Source organism: Calliphora vicina, chromosome 5 (genome assembly GCF_958450345.1).
Source record: "Calliphora vicina chromosome 5, idCalVici1.1, whole genome shotgun sequence".
NCBI lineage: Eukaryota > Metazoa > Arthropoda > Insecta > Diptera > Calliphoridae > Calliphora > Calliphora vicina.
In genome coordinates this window covers 58,012,214-58,039,905 of record NC_088784.1, presented here as the reverse complement: position 1 = coordinate 58,039,905, position 27,692 = coordinate 58,012,214, and the positions used below count along the sequence as shown (strand labels likewise).

General features: G+C 29.9%; 2 protein-coding genes across 2 annotated transcripts in view; both read right to left on the bottom strand.

Annotated features, from left to right (window-relative positions):
* pk (prickle) overlaps positions 1-658 on the bottom strand; it is a 29,702-nt gene extending 29,044 nt beyond the window's left edge. The window contains exon 1 of the mRNA XM_065512281.1: positions 395-658. Coding sequence (XP_065368353.1) covers positions 395-481 — 87 coding nt within the window. The 5' untranslated portion in view covers positions 482-658. The remainder of the gene's footprint in view (positions 1-394) is intronic.
* The window catches only part of LOC135961278 (G-box-binding factor-like), a 155,277-nt gene continuing 128,080 nt past the window's right edge, over positions 496-27,692 (bottom strand). Inside the window, exons 2-3 of the mRNA XM_065512774.1 lie at positions 587-1,223; positions 496-525 (exon numbers count right to left, since the gene is read on the bottom strand). Coding sequence (XP_065368846.1) covers positions 496-525; positions 587-1,223 — 667 coding nt within the window. The remainder of the gene's footprint in view (positions 526-586; positions 1,224-27,692) is intronic.

The window sequence follows — 27,692 nt, the reverse complement described above, 5'->3', positions numbered from 1 at the left end:
CATTTTCTTCATCACTTGATTTATAAGTATTTCACATATTGCCACAGTTGGCCACATTCAGACACAAATACACAAATCCATTTATAAAAAACAGCCTGTCCGGAATTGTGCGTACGAATGGGGATGTGAAGATAGATTGAGAGAGAGAGTGAGATACTAGATAAAAAGATTAATAAATTAACAAACACCTGACATGGAAATATTTACTCGTACACAGTATTGGACATTTGTACAGGCACAAAATATTTCCACAAGAGAACGTGTATGGGAATAAAAGCAAGTAGATTTGTAGAATACGTGCATTACAATTTCATTGGAGGCAAATAATATTGAGGTCAATGATCATAAATGTGGTAACAAGGTTTGGTAGAAAATGTAAAAAGAGACAACATACCTGATCAGGTCGAAGTCCTGGTGGTACCCAAGTGTATTCCTCTAGAGCACAGCCGCTATCATCATCTGAGTGGGATTGCCGTTGCATGTCCAAATGTTGACCTACCAAAAAGGGAGGATGAACTCCAGCAACTCCGACACCACCGCCAGATGGATGATGTAGCAAAGAGGGAGGTGATGGTGATGAAATTGCTGGAGACAGCTGATGTGGTGGTTGTTGTTGTTGCTGCTGCTGTTGTTGTTGATTGTGAGAATGAGGATGATGAGGATGCTTCAGTGATGATGATGAGTATTTGGAGATTGATGACGATGCCGATGCCGCAGGTGAATACTGTGATGGCTGATGTGGCAATGTATTTGAAGATAATTGTTGCTGCTGATGCTGCTGTTGATGTTGATGTTGGTGCTGTAGCTGTTGCATTTGCTGATGCTGTAGATGAGGTGGCAGATACTGATGAGGATGATGGTGATGATGTTGTTGCTGATGTGGTGGTAATGGTGGCAAATGAGATGTTTGTTGTTGATGCTGCTGCTGTTGAAATTGTCGTTGCATGGGCAACGGTGATGTTGGCAAACCTGCAACTGCTGAGGGATTGTATAAAGCTCCAGCCGATGAGCTACTTGGCATTGGCCCCGATGACGATGTGGATGATGACGGTGATGCGACATTGCTGTTGCCGAGATGTCTTAAACTTCCCAATGGTGGTAGAGGTGGTGGCGTGTTTGAACTTGCCGCCGTGGTACCTCCTGCGCTTGGCGAAAAGTGACGCGGCAATGTAGGTATTTTTTGTAAGTACGATACCTGTGTTAGCGGCGTTCGACTGATTGGCCTGTAAAACAAAATCAAAGAAAAAATCGTCATCAATATTCATGTACAAAAACACATATAAAACATGTAATAAAAAGATTAGTGAAGGTCAAACCTGCGAGTCTACGACAAGATTATATAAATTGTCTATTAATGTTAAGGAAAATGAAAATGTTTTATCTTGTAACAATTTAAATATTAATGGTTGGGACCATAACAAATTGAAACTTAATTAAAATGTACACGTGAGTAATTTATTTAATTTGATTTTAGCAAAAAGAAAAAATAACGCTAAAACAGGTATTTTAATAAGATACAAAGTTTTGAATCGCAGTGGAGCCAAAATCCAAAAAACTTGCTTGGTTTTAAGGCTTTCAAGACACACAATTATTTTGTTACGATTAGTCATGTAATGACTTTTAATTTTATTAATCACTGAATTGTTCGATTAACATGTTTTAGCGATATTCATTATAAGTTTTAAAACGTGTATTGAAATTTAATTTTAATTCTGTGTTATTTTTGTTTAGGACGTAACAAGTTCTAAGTGATTAATTGGTGGATATATCAAGGTTTAATTATACCAGCAACAAATCTAAGAATCACAGCAGGATTATTCTGTAATTAGTTATAACATTAAAGAAAGGGAGACAGCGAGACGATTGAAAATATTTAAAATTTTCTTAAAATTTTAATTTATAAAATTTTTTTAAAACTTTATATATAATTTTTAAACGCATTATACTATGATCACAGACTTTACAAAATCTTCAACAATTTTAAAATACCAAATTAAACCATTTAAAATACATTTGAATCCAGTAAACCTCAATATAGAATTAAATTTATAAATAAAATATAAACAATGTATACTTCGATGATTTTAAACAATTTGAAGCTAAATTTATTAAACCATTTTTATTTTTTTTTATTTATTTAATTGTGCAGTTTTTCTTTTTTGCGATGTTTATTTGGCTGGTTTTTAAAACCATCGTTATCGTAATAATTCATGTAGAATAACAGGGCGAAACTAGTTAAAATAAAACAAATTGTGGGAAAAAATAGTCAAGAAGCAGCAATTTTTATAGGGTGTGTTTTATCAGCACACAAAACTTCAAAGATTTAGAAGCTATAAAATTGCATTAAAACATTTGGCCAGTATTCAAAAAATGTTTAAAAATGTAAGAGAAAGTCAGAATTTCAAAGAATTTAATTAAAAAAACTGGAATTCTGAAGGATTAAATACCTTTTTTATACTTTTTAGTAGTTTTTAAAAACATATCGAAGCATGAGAGTGATCATTAACTTAACATAAGGATTTTATGAAAATTTCTATATATATTTCGAACACCCACATTCACAGTTATTATACCCTACACCATAGTGTGGAGGGTATATTGGGTTAGTGCTAATGTTTGTAATGTACAAAAATATTGTACTGCTCAGGATCACTTTCTGAGTCGATTAAGTGATATCCGTCGTCTGTCCGTTCATGTAAACCTTGTAATCAAACTAAAGGTCGCAAATTTAAAGATAATTCTACAAAATTTGATACAAACTCTTCTATTGCACCAAGAACCAAGCCTAATGAATTTGGTTAGAATCGGTCAAATATTTCTCATAGCCCCTATACGATTGCCCTATCTGAAAATAGTTAAGCCTCATAAATATCTTAGTTATATAGATATCCAATAAGCCGAATTTGCTCCACCAAATTTTGTAACGATCGATCCATAATTAGTCATAGCTCCCATATAGGCCTACTTCCGAAAATCACTTTAACTAGCATAAATCTCTTAAAAATGTTAGTATTCAAATAAAATTGAATACAAATAATTTATATATATACAAAAGTCGTGTCAATAAATTTTATAATGATCGGTCCATAATTAGTCACCCGCTCACTTCCGAAATAATTTGAATGAGTACAGATTTCTTAAAAATTATGGTATTCAAATAAAATTCAACACAAATAGGTTTCAGTCATTCAGAAGTCATACCACCTATTTTTAGAGCGATTGGTCCATAATTAGATTGGTGTACTTTCATACTTGTTGGCATAAGAAATATGCAACATTAAAAGCCAACTTTTTAAATATGTACCGTGTTGGCGGTTAACCGAGTTCGATAAAACCGTTTAACCCACATTTATATATAAACATATGAAATATTATAGCAATGCGTGAACATTTGAATCGAAAGGCATTTTCAACCAACACACAGTGGGGTCAAATGCCCCTTTTTTACAGATTTATTAATATCTAAACAACAATAATAGCGACGCTCGCAAAATTTTACGTGGGGCTACCCACCATAGACCATTAGACCAATACGTATATTGTAACAAAATTTTAGGGATATAGGAGGGGGAAGTCAATTACCCACCATATAAAATAATTATTAACTGTGCTATATCTATATAACTACAATAGTTATGCACACTAACTTTGCTGCGGGTAACTCTAAAAACAAACTACACGTTCCGCCAAATTCAGGAAAAATAAATAAGAAAATCCAGATTTTAAAAGCGGTGAAAAAAGTGATAAAAACGGATAAGCCGGTTAACTGAAAATCAAATTATTAAATTAACCGGTTCACTAAAACCCAAAATTGCGTAAAAAACCTGGGTTTCGATTGATTGGTTAACCGGTTTATAAACACCTAACATCACAAAATGAATTCATACATTCAAATATAATATTCATCTGCAGTGGTATGGTAAAATTCCATACCATATAGATTTGTACAAAATACGAGTATTTTGATAAAAATGTCAATACAAATGCGGGCATTTTGTTAAAAATAACATTGTTTTATGGTCGAAACACAAACAAACTTCATCCATTCATGCACGCGAATGTTCAGTCAGTCGCTTGTAAGTATCTAAATACAATGTTGTTGATAGACAAAAGTATACATCCACTAGAACATACACATGAATCTGTGAGTATGTACAAAAAAAAAACGTAGAAATTTTAAAATTAATGTAGTTTTAACAACAATATATGGGAGTGCATCCATTGTTTATAGTCTGGAACATGTTTATTAGGTGTATAACCTTTTTATATAATTTTCGAAATTATCAAATCGCCGCATAGCTATAAAAGCCTACCGAATCTAAGAAGTATGAAAATAGTTTTGCTTTTAGCGAGTATTTAGATTCATCAATTGTATAGCATAAATATGTATTAAATGGGACTTTCAATAAATAAACTATATATGTAAATTTCCTTTATCAACAAAGGAAAAAGAGTATTAGTTCCACAAATATTTCTAGAACGCATGCAGACAACCATTTCTTGTTCTGGGTTCGTCGGAATCAATAATTTTTGTTTGAAATTGTCATCCTCGGAACTACATCCTCGGAACTTGCAATTGAGAAAATCCATATTTATATTGAGAAAAAAAGAAATTTAAATACTGAAAACCAAATTAATATAGAGAAAAAAAACCAATTGAAATGAAGAAATCTTAATTAATATTGAGTATTGGGATTCAGAATTGCAAATTAATATTATTGAAATTGAGAAATCGAAATTAATGTTAACCCTCTAACCGGCAAGGCTGCCTTTAGGCGGGTATGTTAAATGTATGTAATGCTGCTTTATTTGGTTATTTTTCCCGTTATAACGGTAAATATGTGTAAAGTGACAAACAATTTACATATTGTGATAAACAAGAACGTGCACTTGTCTTTTGTTTTTATTTCAACGTATTTCTTTTGTTTTCGAACAATAACCTGGTATATTATTTTACCTCGAAATAAAATTGGCCGGTTAGAGGGTTAAGAAAACAGAAATTGAATTTGATAAAATCAAAATTTTAATTCAGAAAATACAAATTGTATATAATTGACATTTTTTAATGAATTTCAAATCTAATAATATATTATTTCTCTGAATTTAAGTTTTCTGAATATTAATTTTGATTTCTGAATTTCAATGGCATTTTTCTCAATATTAAATTAGATAACTAATATCAGTTTGTATTTCCGCCATATCTATTTGGATATCTTAATTAATTTTTTTTCAATATTAATTTGTTATTCTTAATTTCAATTTGCTATTTCTTAACATTAATTTAGATTTCTTCATTTCAATTGGTATTTTCTTAATTTTAACTTGAATTGGTTTAGTTGTAGAGAAGCTTTACGGACTACATCATTTCCAATTTAATTTAAGATGTTTCTAAATGTATTTCAGAATTTTCCATTTGTATTTCAGAAACTTCTAAATTTTTTTCAGAAACTTCCATTTGTATTTCAGAATTTTCCAAATGTATTTCAGAATTTTCTAATTGTATTCAGAATTTTTCAATTGTATTTTAGAAATTTCCATTTGTATTTCATAAAAATCTAATAGCAATACCAATGAAAATTTCTGAAAAACAATTGAAAAATTCTGAAATACAATTAGTAACTTATAAATTAAAAATAAATTAAAAATTCTGAAATACAAATGGAAATTTCTGAAATGCAATTGCAAAGTTCTAAAATACAATTGGAAATGGTGTAGTTTCAAGAAGAAGGTGAGGAATTTTTATTATTTCTATGATGAATCATCATAATATTAATAGGCAAGTCGATTTCTTTAGACCCCTTTTACCCTCACAATATACATTTAATTTGGGCAAGAAATATACCATTTTAAAGGGATTTATACACAGAAGTGCAGAATATATATGTTATTGAAATGGGTTCAGTTTTTTTAGGTGTTATAAGCGTTTAAAGATGTTACTAACACATATGCAAAAACGTGTACATGTGAACCATAAGCTAAAAAGTAAACAAAGCAATGCGTGTTTGTTCAATTTGTTGTTGTAAATAAATAGGAGAAACAATTAAACAGTATTGATTTCGCTCTGTTTTAAGTGAGAGTTGTTATAGAAATCAAAGAAGAAGACTTTAGTAATTTAAATTCGCTTTAATAAATATATTTTGAAGGTTTTTTATTTTTTAACTGCATAAACAATTTTTAAAGGTTTATAAAACAAAATTTGTTTTATAAACCTTTGACAAATTTAAAAAACTGTTATGCATATGGGGGTAAATATGTAATTGTAGATAAGTGAATAGTTATTTTATAATTGTGACGGTTTCTCACTGCATGAAGTTTAATCAAAATTGGGACGGATCGGAAAAAAGTAAATAGTTATTTATAAATATTTTGTGAACTATAATTGCAAGATTCTTCAAATTAGTCTAAATGTCTCTTTTATAATTTTGCATAGTTTCGCTGAAATTGTTCGGGATTGGAATAGTGGGCGTGGTACACCCTATACAAATTATGTAATTAATTTCGAATATCTGTAGAACTGTATTGTAAAAGTGTTTAAACTTATAGCGAATTAATTTCTTATTACTGTGCGGAGTTTAGCTGAATATAGACGGAATAAGATTAGAGGGCATGTACCCAAAATGGGAGGGGTCGGAAAAAGAGGTGAGTCACCTCCCATACAAAGTAATAATTACAAGGAGATTCTCAAATTATGTATGTGTTGTTTTCGTATTTCCATTCATATTTTTTTAATTTTACTAGGGTAGGGGTAGCGAAGTGCACCGGGCTATGCTAGTTTATAGAATTAGCCTTAGAAGACTTTTATTTACCGAATACATATATTTTTGGATTCATTCAGGTTTTGGAAAAAGATACGTTTCCCAAATGTTGCAGCAGAACGCAATATTGCATTATTCCCAACACTCGTTGATGATTAGTTATACATATTAAGGCGACTCATAGAAAAAAGTGATGTTGTTACCCGCTCAAAATAAACCTTGGTTTGTTTTAGGATGTCTCTCAAAATAGTTTGGGTCTACACGGAGAGAAAAAATATAATTGGGCATGGTTACTGTAACCATTTAAATAGTGTTACAATATTTTTAACAATATTATAGTCACAGTAACTATTTATATAATAACTATAATAGTTTTATCATAATATGTTGTTCTCAGATTATGATAAGCCTTAAGCCGAGAGCAACATAATATGAGAAGTCCTTCCTCATATGAATGGTTGTCACAAACATATATTTGTTTACTGTAACCATATATATGGTTGATACAATCATGTGAATCGTAAATTAACCATATTATGGTTACCACAATCATTTAAATGGTTACTGTGACTATAATATAGTTAAAAAACGTGTAACAATATTGAAATGGTTACAGTAACCATGCCCAGCTGGATCATTTTAAACGCATTTACCTGGTAAACGCATTTACCAATTTCAGAGCTGATGCGGCAAGGATTATCCTATTTGACTGAAATTTCCAGTGTTGCGGTTTTATACAAAAAAACAAGTAAAAGAAAACTACCCTAATGTACATAGATTCTAACACATGCACATGTTTGCATTTTTATTTCTTCTAGTTCGCTTAACATTCTGATGTGTCAATATTATTGCAGGCGGTTTCTGTGGTTTCAAAGCAATTAAATATGGAATTTCCTAGATTTTTTCATTATTTTTTTTGTGTATACATATGATTCCGTTGTATATTTGTTCCAGTGTTATGTAATAGTTGTACGTATCATCAAATTAAAATTAAAACAAAATAGAGAAAAACAAGCAAGTTAAACCACAAATTGAATTTTAACCAATTGTAATTGTTTAATAAAATCAGGTGCTACAAAATTGTTCAACATTTTTTTAGTTGTTTCAACTGTAAATATTAAAAAAAAAATTAAAACAAAATTATTGAGTAGGATTCGATAAATGTGAATAATCATATATTCAAAAGTATCTATGAAAAACCAAACTTTATTCCAAAGTTCTCTATAAAGTCTTTGAATACTTTTTATATAAGAATATAGTGGAGGTATATGAAAAAAAAGTATTTCAGTTTTATTCGCATTTTCTCCCCATTAACGACGCAAATCGGGTTCTTAGAGCATCGATGCGCATTCATATTGTTCAGATTACGAAGATTTTCATCAATTTACACGTACACAACACGAATGTAAGCAATAGAGCGAAAAATACAAATATTTTATTCAGTAGCTTGATGTTGTTGCAGATATTTTATATCTTACCTGTACTTGCACATAAATTAAATGCCTCTATTTGTTTACTACTGCCTTAGAGTAATATAGTAAAATTTTACTTCAATTTCATCAATTATACGAAATGAATTTTACCCTATTCCAATAATAAGAACAACCTAAAAGCACGTGCAATCAGAAATACTTATAAAAACCATGTAAATATTTTATTTTCCATTTCTGAAAACTGAAAAACGTTTCACAGCAGGAATCTTTTGGCCAGAAAATGAAAATGAGAAAGAAATACAGCAAATGAAACATTCAAAACTATTGTAATGGGAAAAACTTTATTTTTTTAAGTTTTACACAGTTTGTGGTGGCTATAATGTCATTGAGATCATTTTTTCCTTAATTTTATTTTTTCTACCAAACCGAATTTTATTTTATGCAAAAGGCGGCATGCGATATTGCAATTCTGTCAAATTCATTGAACTTGCCTCTAAAATACTTTTAATGGCCATAACCAGTCAGACAAAAAAACAAAATGCATTTGTGTATGTCTGTGAGTTGAAACAGTTTTGGTGGAAAATTGAAAAGAAAAAACAACTTCACAGAGATTGTAGGAGGTGTTGCATTTCACAGTTGCATTTGTTGCCCACCACCGTGTTCTCTGTTGCAAGTTTGTTGTTGGTTGCTTTATTTATTTTTGTTTTCCATTTAATTGTGTCAGACAATTTGACTTTGTCCAAGTGTGCCTGCAGTTTATTTTCAAGTCAATTTACTCTATACTCCCATGTACGAATATTCGTATTCCCCATGTCCCCCATGCCGTTGCCCGTTTTCAAGTTTTGATTTTGCATCTGCTATGCAGACAGTCAAGTCAGTCCATAGGCTGGTGTGGAGTCTGCAGTATAATTTGAAACATTTGAATTTCCATTTTTATTTGCATTATTTGTCTCTTTTGTCAATTTGTTGTTCATTTTATGCTGAATTAGGAGCATAAATTACAATGACTTGCATACGAGTACTTTTCGTGATTTGAAAACATTTTATTACTTTAGTTTCGAATATTTTACTTTAAACGTCTTGCATACGAATATGTAATGTGAGGCATGCTAGACAAGACATTGTAAAAATACATAGTGTTATAAATTCATCAAAATTAGACATTTGTGTACATAAAATGAGTATATTACTGATGAATTACATGCTGTGGCTGCGGATGAACATGATAAACTTTCCATTCATTTACATCGATTGATGATATTGAAGTCAACTTATTTTGGTTTTGATTCACAAGAGCATTAATATAATCAGATAAGCCCGATTTTTGAAACTTGACTATATATGACAATTATTGACAATTTTGGAATAATCCTTACAAAATGTATGAGATTAATGTGCATGAGCCGCTCTTCGTGAAATAAAATGACTTTTGTTTAAATAAACATTACATACGATATTTTTAAATTTCTAATGCAAAATTTAGGAGGAATGCCCCTTTCATTTTATCTTTTCCTTGCACTATTGCGCACTCGCTTTCAGTGATGCACAGTGGTTTTGGAAATAATTCGGTAGCTCGCGAACGTTTATGTATACTTATCTTAACTAAACTCAGATGGACCCCTAGTAGATCGCTGACCTCGATGTTCGTTTCATGATATACATTCAATTTAGTGTAAAAAGGTATAATAACTAAATAACTCCAAAATGAAAAACTCACAATGAAATCGTGATGGAAGTATTTTCATTTCAATAACAAATCGAAGCCGGTTTTTTTTCAAACACCTCAGATAAGAAAACCCTTACGTTTTTTGTACGAATTGCTTTCTTGTTTTGCAATTATTTCGTTTTGTTGGAAGTTCACATTTTTTGGGAATAATCTTTTTATTATTAGAAAACTGTCAATTATGTTTAAGTTTTGGAAGTATGTAATTAATTTTTGTTGGAAATAAATGAAAAAAATCCCATTTAGAGTTATCTTACGGTACCGACCATCTTTGGGGGTGATCCACTAGCCACCAGCTCTGACTCAATTTTATTAACATAACTCCAATCATTCACGAGCTACCGTGAGTTTTATCTTTAATTTGTTCAATTTCAAATTGTATAAATAGGTGGGACATATATGGGAGTTATGACTAATGATAGGCAGACATCTTAAAATCTATTCCTGTACATACAAAACATAGTTGTATTAAATTTTATCTGGAAACAAATATGATACAAGGTGTGTGCTTATGAAAGCGATTTTCAAAAGTGGTCCTTTTAATTTATAACAAAGTCTCATATGCAGATTTAAATGGCCTTCATATAGAATGTGGATTTAGGCTCTCCTGAACAATTTAAAAAAAAAAACATATTGGTACATAATTTTGCAGCACGACTTAAAGACATTTTATTATATATTCTTAATTTTTTTATTTCATTATTTTACTATCCTTGAACAAAAAATATTTAACACAACAATTTAGTAACTTCCTTTACGCTGTTCTTCTTTAATATTTCGTTAAAGGGAGAAATTTGTAGTGACAGGTGGTTCATAAAATGCTGTTTTGTTATTTTACTACTGAGACCAGTAAAAAGTTCTTTTGTTTATAGCTCTGGTTAAGGTTGTTGTATTTAGTAAAACTTGATAACAGACATGTAAGAAATTAATGTGGTGAAAAACGAAGTAGAAATACTCTTTAAAGTTCAAAAATGTGATGATACTCGCCTCTTTATAAACAATTTTCATTCTCAATTTGTTTTTATTAGACGAAAAAATTTTGAAATATCCAGCATTTAACAGATCATTTCCTTTCAACAGTTTGAACGAACTCAACTTATTATTAAATAATTTATGAAATTCTTAACGACCAACAGTAGTGGTTTAGATTTAAAATTTTATTATTGATGGTCATGTTGAACCTTTAGTACCCAAGAAATGCATGTGGCAGAAGTTTAAAACATTAGGAATGAAAAAATAAAAATATGATGGTACAAAGAAACGAAACAATAATAAAAAAAGCTTACAAACAAAAGTTTTCATACTCATGTTAATACATATTGGTCATATAGATCAAAGTTTAAAGCTATTCGAATGTTGGATATTTAATAGAATAGAGTGAACAATTTAGCTTTCGCTTTTGGCATGTAATACCAAACCAAATCAAGTTTATGAATACTTTTACAGTTGACTGTTGAATAACTCTTTATACAAATGCATTCTAAAACACTCGCAAATACATGTGTCCTGTATGCTTTGTTATGAATACATTCTAGTAGTTTTATTACGAAATTTTATTGTTTTACATTCAGTTTAGGAGTTGTATTCTTTTTCTTACTTTTCTTGTACTCTACGACTATCTCGTATTTATTAGGTATTCCCACTTTGGGGTTTTTTAATAAAGAGCATGTTTGAACATGCAATATGATTGTCATAAACGATTTTTGAATTGACAATAAAACAATAAAAATGTTTGTATGCGAATGGTCTCAAAGTATGAAGGGACGAAAGTAAATGGGAACAACAAAGTTAACTTTATTACAAGTTCATATGCGCTATATTCAGGGGTTACTCACATGTGGCAAATGTTGTACGTCTATGCAATCAACAATTTAAATTGTTTTGTCTGTTGTAGCATTTTAATTTTGTTTATACGCACCATCATTGAGGATGAGAAAGTATATGTATGGATATGTGAGGAGCAGCAGAACTAAAGGTACTTTTTCGAACATTTCAAATTTGTATGTTTAGAAAATGAGTTTTATTTATTTCGCCCTCTTATAAAACTGCATGAACCTAGAAATGGTAACAAGTTTCCTGCTTATTAATAGATACATCTAACTGCCATAAGTCACCACATTAAATGTAAAGGATGTTTGATATAAAACCATTTTAATATCGGAAAAAGAACCTTTTGTTACAAAATAAAGAAAAAAAGTACGTTTTGTTAAAAACTAAATTAAAAAGTATGTTTTTTATGAGTTTTTTTTTACGATAATATTTTAAATTAATGTTTTTAATCCTGATCTAATATATAAACAAATTACACATTGAAATTAAATAATATTTTTTTTCGTTTGTTAAGCACACATTTTTTTAGAACCCATTTACTTAGTAAATAAATTTTGCAGACTTGATTGTTTCTTGAAAATTTCAACCCAAATATTATAAAAATAGCAACAAACCAATTTTTGATAAGATGCGAAAAAGTACCGTTTGTTCTGCGGCTCCTCATGTTAGGTACCATTTCGTATTGAGGAACAATGAATACTAGTCAGGGAATTCACAAAATATATACATACATATTTGTTCATACATGCATTCTCAATTTAAATTAAAAATTCTCTGTAGGATATAGGATATATGATATTGATCTGTTTATAATGTTGAAACCCTACTGAATGAGACAATAATTCTGTATGATGTTTTGTTTAATACAATCTAAGCCATGCACTAGATCTACCAATGTGCTGGCAAAGTACTGACAATGATAAAATGTTAGCAAAAGATAAATTGTCAGATCAGACGATTGTAAGACAATAAATTTTTTAGACAATAAATTTATGTGTCAACGAAAATTGTCAGTTCATACGGCTGTCAGATTGCACAGTGGTTTAGAAACGTTTTTTTTTTTTGGAAATAATTCGGTATCTCGGGAACTATTGGAAATTTCTTATTATTACGAACTTTCATACGGTTGGAGCTGAGGTGTTTCGGAGTAGGTCGGGTCTCACATTTGTTAAAAAAATCGCCAAAAAACATTTATGATCGGAATGAGCTGAAATTTAGAACATAAATAGTCCTTCAGAAGATCTATAAAATATACGCTTACCTATGTAGGTTATCTCTTTTAGATATTTTGGTTTATATATTTTGTTAAATTTAGCTCGATCTCTTTATGGTTTTTTTAAATATGGTGGGCCTACGGAGGGTCGAATTTTTTTTTAAAAAATCACCTATTCCAAATAAAAGAAAAACAACTTGCTAACAGTTATCGCGCCCATATAAAAAGTTACACGCATCCAAAATTGGAACATGTAAAAAAGACCGTATTTTTTACTCTTTTTTTTCCCAAAATAGTCCATTTATTTTTCTTTTATAGAACAAAATTTTCTTCGGGACTATATACAATTTTTATATGATCCAAAAAGAGAACTTAATGCAAAGTAAAGCTTGGCTCACTTAAGCGGACCTAGTCCCCACCAGACCTATCCAATCTTGGCCAATTTGTAAAAAAATCTAAAAACGCAAAGTACCGATCCTCAAAGAAGCTCCATATTTGTATAACCCGATATCTTATTTAAATACAAACAAAGCTTTTTTACTATCACGAGGTAAATAACTTCACAGTTGGCGCTTTTCTAACAAAACTCAGGACACATTTCCCCCGTTTTAGGAATTTCGATTTATGAAAATACAAAATGTCAAAAATTATGATGCCATTGATTTAAGGACACTTGGGTCTACATTAGTTACAAATTTTGTTATGATATCTATAACAGTTTAAAATTTACATAATGTAATTTTTTAGTTATTAAGGTAAATGACGTCCCAAAAATTAATAAAATTTTTTCATTTTACTAAACTATCAATCTTTAAATCCAAATGTTGTCACTCTTCAGAAGCTCCACAAACATTGCCCCCTTTCAAAAATGTTAACGTTTTTTCAGACAGGAAATGAAAATTAAGTATTTGATTCACCATAACAGATAATTTAATCAGATGTTAGAACATATACATTTTTTTAAAATGATTTAATGAATGATTTAGCTGATATAATTAAATTCTAAATTAGTTATTTATATTAGGATCCATTAAAAACAGCGTTGCTCAAAATTTTAAATTATGTAGGTTTTGGTAGCGAAAATATTATGTAAGTTTAGTCTTGGTTTTAAGAAATGATTTGCAATTATTATACATAGCTATTGGCGTATATTTTTGATAGCTCTACATAAAATGTTAATAGCATTATTTTCCATTTTTTTTGCGGTAGTTCCCAATAAAATTATTATGCTCATTTCATGGGAATGGCTAATATACTTTAACTCCTACTCTACTGAAGTAGTTGATTACCGATCGGCACCACTATCCAGTGATCGCACATAGATTTTAGTCCTGTAAAAATCGGCATTAAAATTCTGGGTAATCTTTATTTTTTTTTAAATTAATTTGTATATGTATTTGGATCAATATATGTAGTTTAGAATAATAAATTACTGGAACCAGTACTTTTTATTTCTCAAAATTCGACAAAAACACAGATGCTGCTAGTATGTTTTTGATAATCAACTATACAAGAACAGCACAATTCCCTTTATTAATTTAATTGCTGCGCTACAGTTGTTCATATTTTTTTTTACAGCTGCCTGCATGCAAACATTTGAATTGTCAGAGTAGTTACACAAATAGTTTTATTCGTTTGTAAATGTTCGACTAGTTTCATTTGTTTTTGTTGTTTTTATATTTACCTCGTTTGTAAATGTTCGAAAAAAAGTTTATTGTTAATTTACTGCAACTAAGGCAAAAATTAAAAAAACAATAGAGAAAAAAAGCATAAAATTGTTATGAAAAATATTTGTTTCAACATCTTGATAATAGACAATATAACTGCCAATATTGTTATTACACAAATACGTAGAGAAACATACTGGTACTCTCATCGGTGTAGTCAAGTAAAACTTTTAAAGAAAACACAACACTTAAGCACGATAGAAATTAAATTTGTAAAAAATAACACAAAACGGTGCATTTTTCTGCAATTTAGTTAATTATTTATTAAATTAAGCTAAAAATTAGACTGAATACAATTTTGCAATAAAACATAGGGTGAGTTTCCAAATGCTATATATCCCAATCGGCGAAAGATCGACGCATATGATGGTCTCGTGGCTTTAATTCGTTCACCAGCTAGATCTTATACGGGTGTAGTCCAAGATCTTTGCACAAAATTGTCCACGTACTGGATGGGATAGAGGCCCAATATCTGCGACCGATGACGAATCGATAAATTTGGATCTTCTTGCACACTTTCGTTTAATGCGGTGATATTCGCAAATTCCTTCGACGTGTTGGTGTTATTGAATCATTTAGAGAGTATTTGGTATAAAATCTTTACACAGTTTGACGGATGGATTGCTTAGATGGACGATTATGATCGTCATAAAAATCAGGAAGTGTCGATGATTGATTTTCTATTCAGGACTATTTGCCAGCATATGCAGATCACAAATGGCAAAAAGTGAACACAGTATGACAGTGCATTTGAAAGATAACCCTTTTGTAAGTTCTATCGGAAATATACAAATTTGTATTCTCCACAACATGATTCTGTTCGGTCTATTGATATCAACTTTCTGGAACTTCTAAATAACTTAAAAACATAACTGCTACATATCTGTATTAGATATGGTCCCGAAAATGTTTCTATGGAAATTAGGTCCATAAATCGCTGATTTAGAACCAACAATTTTTTCGCAAACATTTTGACCACCAATAAAATTTGTTACCTCAAAATAGTTTTTCATAATTTTTTTTGAAGTGAATTGTTTTTATTTGGTTTTTGTCCTTTTCTTTGCTTTTTTTAAAAATTCTGTAAAATTTTAAGTGATTTTGTTAAAATTCTACTAATTTGGATGCATAATTTCCCTAAAATTATATTTCCCAGACGTGAAACATATCACTAAATCTAGGGGAAACTCCACAACTTTGCAACACTGCATACACTGCATACACTCTGAAGAATTTCGCACTCTTTGTTGAACATAGTTGACCAATTAATAGATGGCTGGTTGGTTGGTTGGTTGTTTGTGTATTCGTGCCACACAGAATGAATGAACAACAACAGCAACAATACCATTAACAAATGTAACACAACTTCAATTTATTCCATGTTTATGTTATGTACTCTTACGTACGTTTGCTCCACAAGATAAACAGCAGTGTGCTGTGGTGGTATCATGATGGAACAGATGGAGAAAAAAAAGAGTCATAGAAATTGTGAAGGAATGCGCGCGTAAACTTAAACATGAAAGTAAGTACAATGTTGGCCTATGTTTGTATATATACTTATACACTTATGTGGCATTGTCTAACCTAATATTAGTTGCCGTTGCTGTTAACAACTTTGTAACGGCACAAAGGGAAATTAAATATTACGCTACGTTAGTTAAGATTTAAATATTACAAACACTAATAGCATGTTCAATTTTATTAAAATTCATACACATGTGAGTGTCTATGGGTGCTACCATTTGCAACTCTAGGTGATCATATAACATAATATGATCGGACGAGTTTTCGAATTTTTCGATATTTCAACATTCGATTATTTGCTATTTTAAGGCAGAATTAGTCTTTACTTTCTGTATCAGCTGTTTCTCTTTTGTACATGAAAAATATGTATAAATAGTTAGTTTTTCTGTGCTGTTCCGTTCTGTTCCGGACGTAAATGTTAAAAACAAAAATTGTCTACGTAATTGTAAGTGACAGCGGCTTTTCAAATAAAGAAAAAATTGTTTGTTATTGATTTTGTGAAATTTAATAGAAATTTGGAAAAAAACGAGCCGTCTCACAGTGGGAGAAAACCCTAATTTAGTGGAACTAAATTCGTATCTTCTAAACGCTTGGCCAAATTAATTTCATTTATATGGAAATATTGCAGGCAAGGAGGTAAGCTAATAAAGTAATGCAAAATGGGTACTGCTACTTCAGTAGAATGAGCGGGATAGGCTGCTAAACTACACTACCTCGGAAGAAATTCTATACTATTTTCAATTGTAAGAAATTATTTTAATATATCTTTCAAAAAATTTAAATTATATAAGTAATTTTATCTATATCAAGTAACTATTTAAATCTATAGATTTTTGACATTTACCCTTTTGCCGGCATAGGTCGAAATATTCATATAAAATTAAACTTTTTTTAGTTTTATTAATAAGTTTATTTTTAAAAACTAATAACAATTATTAGTTATGAAATGATTTTATTTCATTATTATAAATAATTTAGTTATAATTAAACAATGAAATAAAGAGTAATTAAGCTAACTAACACTTGTTAGAATTTTGTGAATTTTTATTATGAGATTTTTAAAATTTATTTAAATTAGTCGACTTCAGAGTCTGATGAATCACTAGGAAGTAATGGATCCAACAAAAGTTGCCTAACATCTTTCGATAACGGTTCCACTTTTTTATAGCTTGCAGATGAAACTAGAGATGCTAATCGGGACTGATTTTTGAAAATCCCGGGAAATCCCGACCCGGGGATTTCGTAGACATAATTATGTCTTTACAATTAAAAGAAAATTTTTTATTTAGCAATTAATTTTTATTAGACACCAAAAAGCTTAAAATACTTGCATGAGTACATTATATAAGAACAAATAACAATAACAATAGGTCTGAAATCAAATACTATTTTGCGCATTTCGTCTTTTATCCAATGATATTTCAGTATTTTTTTATTGGATAAAAGGCGAAATACGCAAATGTTATATTTTTAATCTAAATAAAGCACTACCATATTTAAAAGGACTCATAATTTTAAGGCAAATTTGGTATATGGGCATTTGTTTTTAGCAAATTGTAAGTAGTTAGAATTACATAAATTTCATTTTTATATAATGTAATTACCAATAACACTTCTTATATACAATCTTAAAAAAATAAGGAACAAATTTAGTACGAGATTTTACATCGTCCCAACGAAAATAATTTCTTAAAAAAATTATATAAATTCAACTCGCACTTTTTCGCAGCTAAATTTTTTACCATATGTAGTCTGTAATATGGCCTTGATATTGGTAAAAAAATTAGGACTGCATCTCACAGCAGTAGTAACTGGCAACTTTCCGAAAATTCAAAAAGTAAAAAAAATAAAATTCTATAAGAATATGGCCATGGCTTTCACAAATAGCGGAAAATATATTTTTATTTTCCTGATTTACCAAGCATCATATTCTATCTACATAAAAAAAGTAAAAATACACCTTAAAGAAAACCTTGTACTATCCAGCTTAATAACAACTTTGAAACCAATTCTTCAAAAAAAAAAAATTCTGAAATATTTTTTACATTTAAATAGTTGTCAATACCAAACCACTGAAGTTATTAATAAATGTTAAATATTTTTAAGTACAGCAACAACTATAGATTGAAACTACATAACAATAAATCAAATATGCGAAAGTTTTTTTTTTTTATTTTGCGCCACTAAATTGTTGATTTCTCCCACAGTGCGTCTGGTCGAAAATATCAAAGGAAATGGGAATGCCAGGTAAGTTAATGTGTTTTAAAGAGGAATTATGTGTTAAAAGAAAATAAAAATTATATATTTTGTCACAGAACAACTAACTGCCATAAGTAAAATCCAGCACGGAACAGAACGCAACAGCAACGGAAAGTAAAGACTAATGAAGCCTTTAATGAAAAAAATATATTACTTATACAAAAAATAAATAAAAATTGAAAAATTGGTTATTTTCTTTTAAAATGTTTGAGCATTTTTTGATAGTTCTATCAATAAAGAAGTGGCCACTTAAAATCGGTACGGATTAAAGCGAGCATAACTTTCAAATGAAACAACGTATGTTAACATTTTATACATAACATTAAAGGTATTTTATTAAGCTTTAAAAAAATATAACTGTAGGTTTATATGTCCTGATTGCGAATACATTTTCTGGCTTTTCTTCTTATGCCTCCTGTTTATAGCTGCACAACTTTTCTTCCCACTTCTACTGTTATTCCAGCATATTTGTTCCACTTTGTTCTCATAAAAATGTAGTTATTTACTGTACCTGCACTCTTTTTCAATTTACGTTTAACAATTGCCCAATATATCTCGATTGAACGAAGATTTGGGAAATTTGTTTAATTGATATGTTTTGGTATAACATCAATATTATTCTCATTGTACCACTCCATAGTTGTATTTGAGTAATGACAACTTGTCATTGAGTAATGATGTCTTATAAATGACAGCAATCGCTTTTCCAAACTCTCTTTTTATATATGTATAATTCTGAAAATTCTTTAAAAACATGTCTGAAAATCTTGACTCTTCAAAAATTTTGACCTGATATTTGCCGAAAATCAGATTTTGGCTATCTTATAACCCAACAAAGTCAGATTTTCTAGATATTTGTGCATAATTTTTTCTCTAGCTTCTTTTTCCATTGTGTCTACACTTTTATAAACTAAACATAATGACTTGCAATTCATTGTAGAATAATGGTAGATTTGTTGTTAAAAATCTTTTTCCATTTTGATAACAGGGGGCTTTGTTATGATTACTACAGTGCGTACCGATTTTAAGTAGCCACTTCTTTAATAGAAGTGAACTGATTTACCTTTAGTTTATTTTGCAATTTTACCATCATTAGATTTTGTTTATTTAAAACAAAACGACACTTTAAAATATTTTATTGAACATAGTTACGGAAACACCCATACATAATATTAAAAAACTAATATACACAACTACAATTCGCAAGCTGTTTATAATTTGCATGAACTAAAAAATAAAGAAATATGTCGTTACAATAACAATTTGCTTGGAAATTGAATCTTCACACCTCAAAATGGCTAAAGATGGAAATTGCAAGTAAAGAAAAAAACCAAACAGCCAACTACGTTGACCATACAGCAAATACTTACATTTATAGTGCCCACACAATAAAAAAAACTCTCAACACAATATATACGAAAAAAAGATAAAGAAACAAAAACTTAACATAAGAATATTGTCAACACATACTTGTAATTTTGGTTACCCAGCAGTTCTAGGAGACTGTCCCTAAATAGTGATTTTAACTATCGTTAAGGGCACTAAAGTGCTAGGATATACGGGATGTCAGTATATTTAAGCAAATAGAAAATTAACTGTATGAGAATTATATCAACACAATTTGTATAAAACCAGTTTGTACTTAGAGACACTTAAGTGACAGTTGTCTTCAAGCTATATTACATGGGACAAATAAAGTGACCAATTGAATTATCTCTGAATTTGAATTATAAAATATATAAATTGGCGATAGCTAAGTGATTAGACATTAGTGAAAATTACCGTCTATAATGGATACATTAACTACTTGATTAACAGCTGGGTAGTTTCAAAGATTGTGTCAGTATGAATGTGTAAATTATCCACAGAATTTGTTGCAACATCAACAAATATTCTCTGGTACTGCGCATAGTAATGTGTTCACTCAAGTGTGGTTTTACTGTAGAGCAAGTGTTTCAGTTTCATTCTGTTTGTATTTCAGACGATGTTTATTCATCTGATGATCTTCATTATAATTTAACACTTTTAGGTAAAAATTCCTTTTTATCTTCATCTTTTCTACTATATATCTGAATGTATGAATGTGCTGCGTATTGTATATGTGTTTGTTGTGTATTTGTTACAACAAATGAAAGAGTTTTATAAAGAAAAAAATAATAGTCTTCTAGAAAACAACAGCTTTAAGCTTAACACAAAACTATTCTACTACTTATAAAACTATAGCGTATATAACTCGTTGCCAGATATATTAAATAATTAATTCTTCAAAAATACATTAGAGTGTTTCGAGGAAGGGCTCAATTGGGAAGTTAACTTTTGGAAATAAACATGTTGCTCCTTAAAAGAGCATTTCGTTTATGAAAAATATTGGCTTTATGGTCCAAAATAACTGTTAAGAAATGTCAAATATGTATGTTAAAAAAAATAGTCCAATTGAGAACGATGTATGAATAGCGAATTCCAAAATAGCGTATTATAATTGGGGTGTAAATCACATCTCACCATATAGGATTCAATTGTTGATAAGCACCTTTGGTTGATGGATTGTATCCAATAATTGGCGCAGGGTCAGAGTTCTGTTTATACCGAAAGTCACCCTATCTTCCTTTTTACTTATAGAAACAGAAGCCAGCATAAGTTAATGTCAAAAAGTAGATATATCATAATCTGATGGGATGAAAGGGATGTATAATGACTGATGAGTCAATGAATGAGTGAGTGAATGAATGAGTCAGGCCTTGTATTTTTAAATATATAGATTTTTTATACTTTTTTTTGTATAATTTAGTAACTGTGTGTATCTATGCTTTGCTTTATTCGCGGAATTCGTGAATAGAATAGGGACTCTAAATATTGCAGGAGTTATACCAGATTTCTGAAAAAACGATCCGTTACATCTATACATCAAATAATATGTTCTTAAGACCCAATTCGGATTGAGATAGAATGATCAACTAAATATTATAGGATCTTGAAACTCATCTTTAATATGCAAAAAACACATAGATAATAGAAAAATTGATTACATAAGATGTTAAATCCGACCCACTGGATTTAACACCTTATGTAATCAATTAAAAAAAATAACACCTTAAGGACAATCATAATAAGTATTGAAGAATGAAAATGGTATTGATATGGAGTTTTCTGTAGGAAGATTGCGATAGTTATATAAGGTCTCTGCAAGTCTACAACAATAAAAAAGCAAAAAGAAAAACAGGCATTTTGTTTGTGTGACTACAATACCAATCCGAACATACATATCAAGGCGAATTCACAATAGCTGTCAAATTCACTAAATTTTGATATTACGAATACCACAACAAACCCAAAAGCATAGAGAATAGACATAGAGCGGAAACTCTCCTGTCAAAGACCTAACTCAGTTGTCAAAAACCTAAGTGGTGAGAATGTATTAGTAGAAGAAACTATGTGAAAACAAAAACAACACTCGTATGTGTGTTTATTTTGAGTAATTTTTTTGTTTAAGTTTTTTTCTAGTTTCCGCTCTATGTTTCTCTATGCCCAAAAGCAACAAAAACAAAAGGCAGACTAACAGAAACAAACATTTTGACAAGCACAGTATGTAAACACAAAGAGGCAAAAAACGATCAGCTGATTAATTGCACAGACCTTATTAATAGACCTTGATCATTACTACAGATAGTTCGGTAATAGAAATATTTGCGGTTATGCCGTTAACGGTAATTTTTACAGATACTAATAAATTTAAATATTGATTATACGAACATTTTTGTAATTTAAAATACAGTCTGTTCGTTTGCTAGTTAGATTTACTATTTTCCAATATTTTGTTTACTTTATGTACTGAAAATTTCCAAAGCTTGTACAAATGGGAAAAACATTCAATTATTTTTCAAATAACGATATTTATGCGGTATCGGTATGTATATAAAGATTATATCCGTAAAAGTATTTTAGCGATAACGGTAATTGCATTAATCGATGACGGTCTTTTAACGTTAATCGAGCTAAAACAATTCTTTAGGGATAACGGAAGCTTAGGGGTAACGGTAGCCAACATTGCTTTTAAATCTGATTTAGTAAATCATAGTTTTACATAGCTATTTCTTTACGCATGCGTATACATAAATCGTTTTTAATCCACATTTTAAGTGTTTCTTTTATTTCTCCTCCTCCTCCACTTCACTTTTCCATTCTCTACTGATGCTTTTTCTGTTGCTGCTGCTGCTTTTGTAAAAGATGATGATTTCATGTTTTAAGTGCCGCCTGCTTAAAGTCTAAAAGTACTTGAGTGTTTGTAAGTCTACATTGAAGTGTCGACTATCGGAAAGGGGTTTCTATACGTTTGTATGTTAAAGTATTGTACGTGGTAATATGTCAACATTACTCGTTGACAATTTGACATTTTACTTGAAATTCCAAAAAACGCTTCTTTTATAATTTATTTGAATAAATTGTTGTTGCACCATACAAATTCTTTTTGCTTTGTAGTTGAATGAAAACTGAGAAAAAAAAATAAATCATTACATCACAGACACACACATTATGTTGTACAAAGAAGATGATAATAGAATAATTATATTTTACGTGATTTCATAGAGTTTGTTAGAAAAGTACATTGTCTCATTAAATAAACTACTACAAAATTTCGTTTGAATTTAAAAATGGCCTACTATTTGTTAAGAGCTATAAATATAGATCAATAAAGATTTCTCTAATTGTTATGTTTTTTAAAGGTGCCTTAGAAAATGTTACATTAACTTCTTATTCAAAATAATTTTTTTATAAAAGGTTTATAAAAATTTTGTTTGTTTTAGAAATCTTTAATAACACTGTCCAACAAATTTAGACTCTTTGACTGGAACAGAATAGCGATCCTATAATTCTGAAAGGGCATGGTCCAGCTGGTCTGATTTTTTTTTTAAGTGGGTCAAAGGTAGCTATTAAGATCGTAGGGAGCATTATACTAAATGAAAAGTGTTGTAAGTTACTGTTTGAGAGAATTCTTATTGTCAGATTTATATTGTGGAATTTTATGGGGATCTTCCACAAAAATGGAAGATCCTCTTTCTTTTAATAAATGGATCCGAAAATTGTATTATATTTATTTGTGTAAATGTTGTTACTTTATATGAAATTAAAATAAAATAGATGCTTTTTAACATCAAAATATTTTTAATTAAAAGGAGTAGGTACTGCAACTTTGTCTTTAACAACTGGTATTAATAATAAAACAAAGTAAAGGCAGCCAATTAATAAAGTGTATTATTTATCTTCCTGAAGTAATAATAGCATGGAAACACTTATATACACTACATGCATACGGTTGGTCTCTAACTGAACAGTAATTCTTATGGTAATGACCACTCATGACGACAGACGACAAATTAAATTTAACACACAGACTAAAGTAACAGAAATACACGTTCTCTATAGCCAGACATAATTATTTATACTTGATGTCTGTATGTATTTATGTGAAGCAACTAGTGTTGACTCAAAACCTCTACTGTAATATTGAGACACTATACAAAATTGTTTTTGCCGAATGCAAAAAAAAAAAATAAGAAATAAAACTCCCCTAAAATCATTAAGTTTCAACCAAGAAGAAAAAAGAATGAACAAAACATGTGAATTTATTTTCCAAGAAATAATGCGTACCTGTGCTGTTGCAGCAGGTCTTTTTCTGTGTTCCTTTTATTCCAATGCAAAGTGCATCATGCAAATTCCACCACTAATAAGTTGTCATATATTTATGTTGTATTAGCAGCAGCCTTCGATATTTATTGTAAAAATACCAACATGTTTGTATGAATGCTCTTGTGTGTACAAATAAAAGTATATGGGTATGACTATGCTAAAATTGTGGCTATACTGTGCACTAAATGAATAGAGAAAGCTGGATAGTTGTATTCAACGGGATATCTATAAGGATCCAGAATATACGTTTTAGGGTCGCAAATGAAAATTGTAAAAATTACAATAGAATGTCAAACATATGGGGGATATCATGTCAAGTGAACCAACTTTTGAAATCGATGTCTTCCGATCGAGAAGTAGAGGGGATCAGAATTTGACATTTTGCCCAAATGGGTGTATTTTACTTATTGTTACATATTACCTATTGTTATTAGCAAAATGTGTCAAAAATAGTTTAGACATCTATTTCTTCAATCTTTCGGAAAAAAAAATAAAAATAAATAAAAAATGTTTGACAAATTTCATCCCGATCGGAACACATCGATTTCAAAAGTTGGTTCACTTGACATGAAATTCCCCATATATATCCTCACTACTCATGGTAAAGCCCGTGTGATATCGCTGGATGTAGAGTGCCGGAGTACGCAATTTGCATTTTATTGAAGGCAAAATGGACAGATTTGTTTTTCTCACAATTTGGAACCATTTTGAAACAAAATGTAAAGCAATGTGCGAAAAAGTTGGTATCGCAAACAACTTTGCCTTTTTTCAAGACAACAATCCCGAGCCCATATCAGGTGTTGCAATGCTTTGGTTGATCCATAACTGTCCCAAACATATAGAAACGTCTGCACAGATTCCAGACTTTAATATAATTGAGCATCTTTGGGAGGACTTAGCTAGGAGAGTGCATCAAATAAAAAGTAACACGTTAGTTCAGCTAGAAGAGTCCTTACTAGAAGCATGGAACTCAAAAGAAACGGAAGTGTGCCAAAACTTGGTAAAATCGATTACAGGCCATTCTAGACAACAAAGGATATGCAAATAAATATTGGTCATACACTTTGGAATACCTATTTTACTTTGTCCGATTATGTGTTGAACTCAAGAAATTGAGTTTTTTTGGTTTTTCTGCAAAAATTTACAGTTTCAGTTATGCAGATTTTAATTTTTGTTATTTTTTAGACATATTGGAATGTGGAGTGTAATTATAAACGAAAAAAACTATTATTTTGGTGCATTATTTTGATGTTTAGAGCACATTTACATTATAGAAAATCTTGTCCGATTATGCGTTGGAGCCACTGTATTAAAATTTTAGTGTTAATTTAATTAATTTATTAACCCTTTCATGCACAAATCAAATCCGCTGAGGATTTTATGGATATGAATGATTTACACACTGTATGTATAGAAAAGTCAAGAAATCTCGTATATTGAGAAATATGAATTTTTTCAAATATTTTTTCTCAAAGTAGCCTGTCAGCGTATGAGTAATATTTGTCAATCATAATAAGTATACTCAAGAATAATATGTTTATATTTTATTTTAATAAGTAAAATTATTCACCCTTATCGTGGTTGGCGTAAACGTCATACACCTACGACAGTTTCGTACTATATTAAAGAAACTGTTTACATTTTACCTTTAATCTTGTACGAGACAGTCGTAGGCGTAAATTTCAGCTCATTCGGATCATAAATTGATTTTTGTCGTTTTTTTTCGTGAATATTTGAATTCCTAAACGTCCTTTTTGAAAGGACTTTTTTTGATTTTCTCGAATAAGGGTTGAATTGACCCCTAAAGAAAGGAGCTAAAGGGTTAAGATCTTCCACAAAAATTATCCTCATAAAATTCCACCATATAACTCTGACAATAAAAATTCTCTCAGACATTATGCTCCCTTCGACCAAAAAATTAAAACTTTGAACCACTGACCAGCTGGACTATAGTTTAGTTTAAAATGATCTACTCAACATGCCCTTTTAGAATTATAGGGTCGCTATTCTGTTCCAATCAAAAAGTCTCAAATTGTTGGACAGTGTTATTAAATGAAAAATTTTTATCAAAGGTTTTTCATACATAATTTTTCATCCTTAAACTGTGATATACATATTTTATAGATTATAAAAGATTATGCCAATTTGTTGTTAATTGTTGAAATACTTCTGTAAAATCTCATAATTTAATCTATCACCTAGGGTATTCAATTAATCGGGTTTCTGGTTTAATCGGTTAATCGAGCAAATAATTAATCGGGTTTAGATTTATTCGGTTAATAATCGGTTAATTTAAAATTATTCGATTAGCCGAATAATTTCTATTTTAATTTTAAATTGAAAATACAACAACGAATTGTGTATACAAAAACAGCAAATAAGGTATTTGAGATCATTTTTGTAAACGTATTGCCTATTTGCTGCAACAACGTCATAACTCAAAATCCATGTTTTTTGAACTGAGTAATATAACCTTTCATATAGTTTTATCAGTTTTCAAAAAAGTCAATTATTTTTTGTGTGAGAGTGTTTTTTTGTTGTAAATGTTGGAGACATCAAAAGCATGACAAAGAATATTCCTTTTCGGATTGTTTTAGATTTTCATTAATTTAATAGTTTCGTTTAGTTATGATAAAAGACTCATTTCAAAAAAAGTTTCGTCTATACATGTAAATACAAAGTTTCAAAGATATGTAAATTAAATATGTCAGTTGTTATACATACTCAATAATCATGTTTATTGGATGTTCAAAAAATATCTAATTTTAATTTGAAATTTGTATTTGAATTTAAAGGGAAAAATAAATACAAAACAATTTTTTAAAGTCCAAAAAAAGGAATTTCGGTTAAACGGTTAATCGACACAAATTAATCGGTTTATTTGTTATTTGAAAATCGGCAATTCTAAATTATTCGAACAGTTAACCGTCCAAAATTAATCGGTTAACCGATTAACGGTTAATCGATTGAATACCCTACTATCACCACAATTTACATATATTGAACGATGTTCTCTAACATCAATATTTTTTTATTTGTTTAAAAAGTGAGCAAAACAATTTTAAAATTTTTAAAAAGTGCATATACATTTTTGTGAATGGCACTAGTGAAAAATGTACGGCAATTCTTTAAGTTTCAGAAGGTCATGTTGTATCCCTGATGATCAGCCGTCAGCAAGATATACCTTAAACTGTTGCATAATTTTAAGAGGTAACCGTTTAGTAACCTAAGATTTCGGACTCACGGGTTTTGTTTATGGTCTACCGATATGTGACACGGATTTTCAAAAGAAATACAAGCCATCTAAATTCAGATTTTCTTCATATGCATCTTCACATGTATTGTGAATTGATTCATATGATGCCCGACTATAATTTCATATAGCAAAGTGGTGAATTACTTCTAAAGTCAAATAGTTAGAAGTTATTAAAATAAACAAGTGGAAAATGAAGACAAACAGTTATTTTTTTTTTAACAATTTGCGTCATTTTGGCAATAAAGTTCTCTTTTTCAAACAACAAATATCGATTAAGTTAACATAAATAT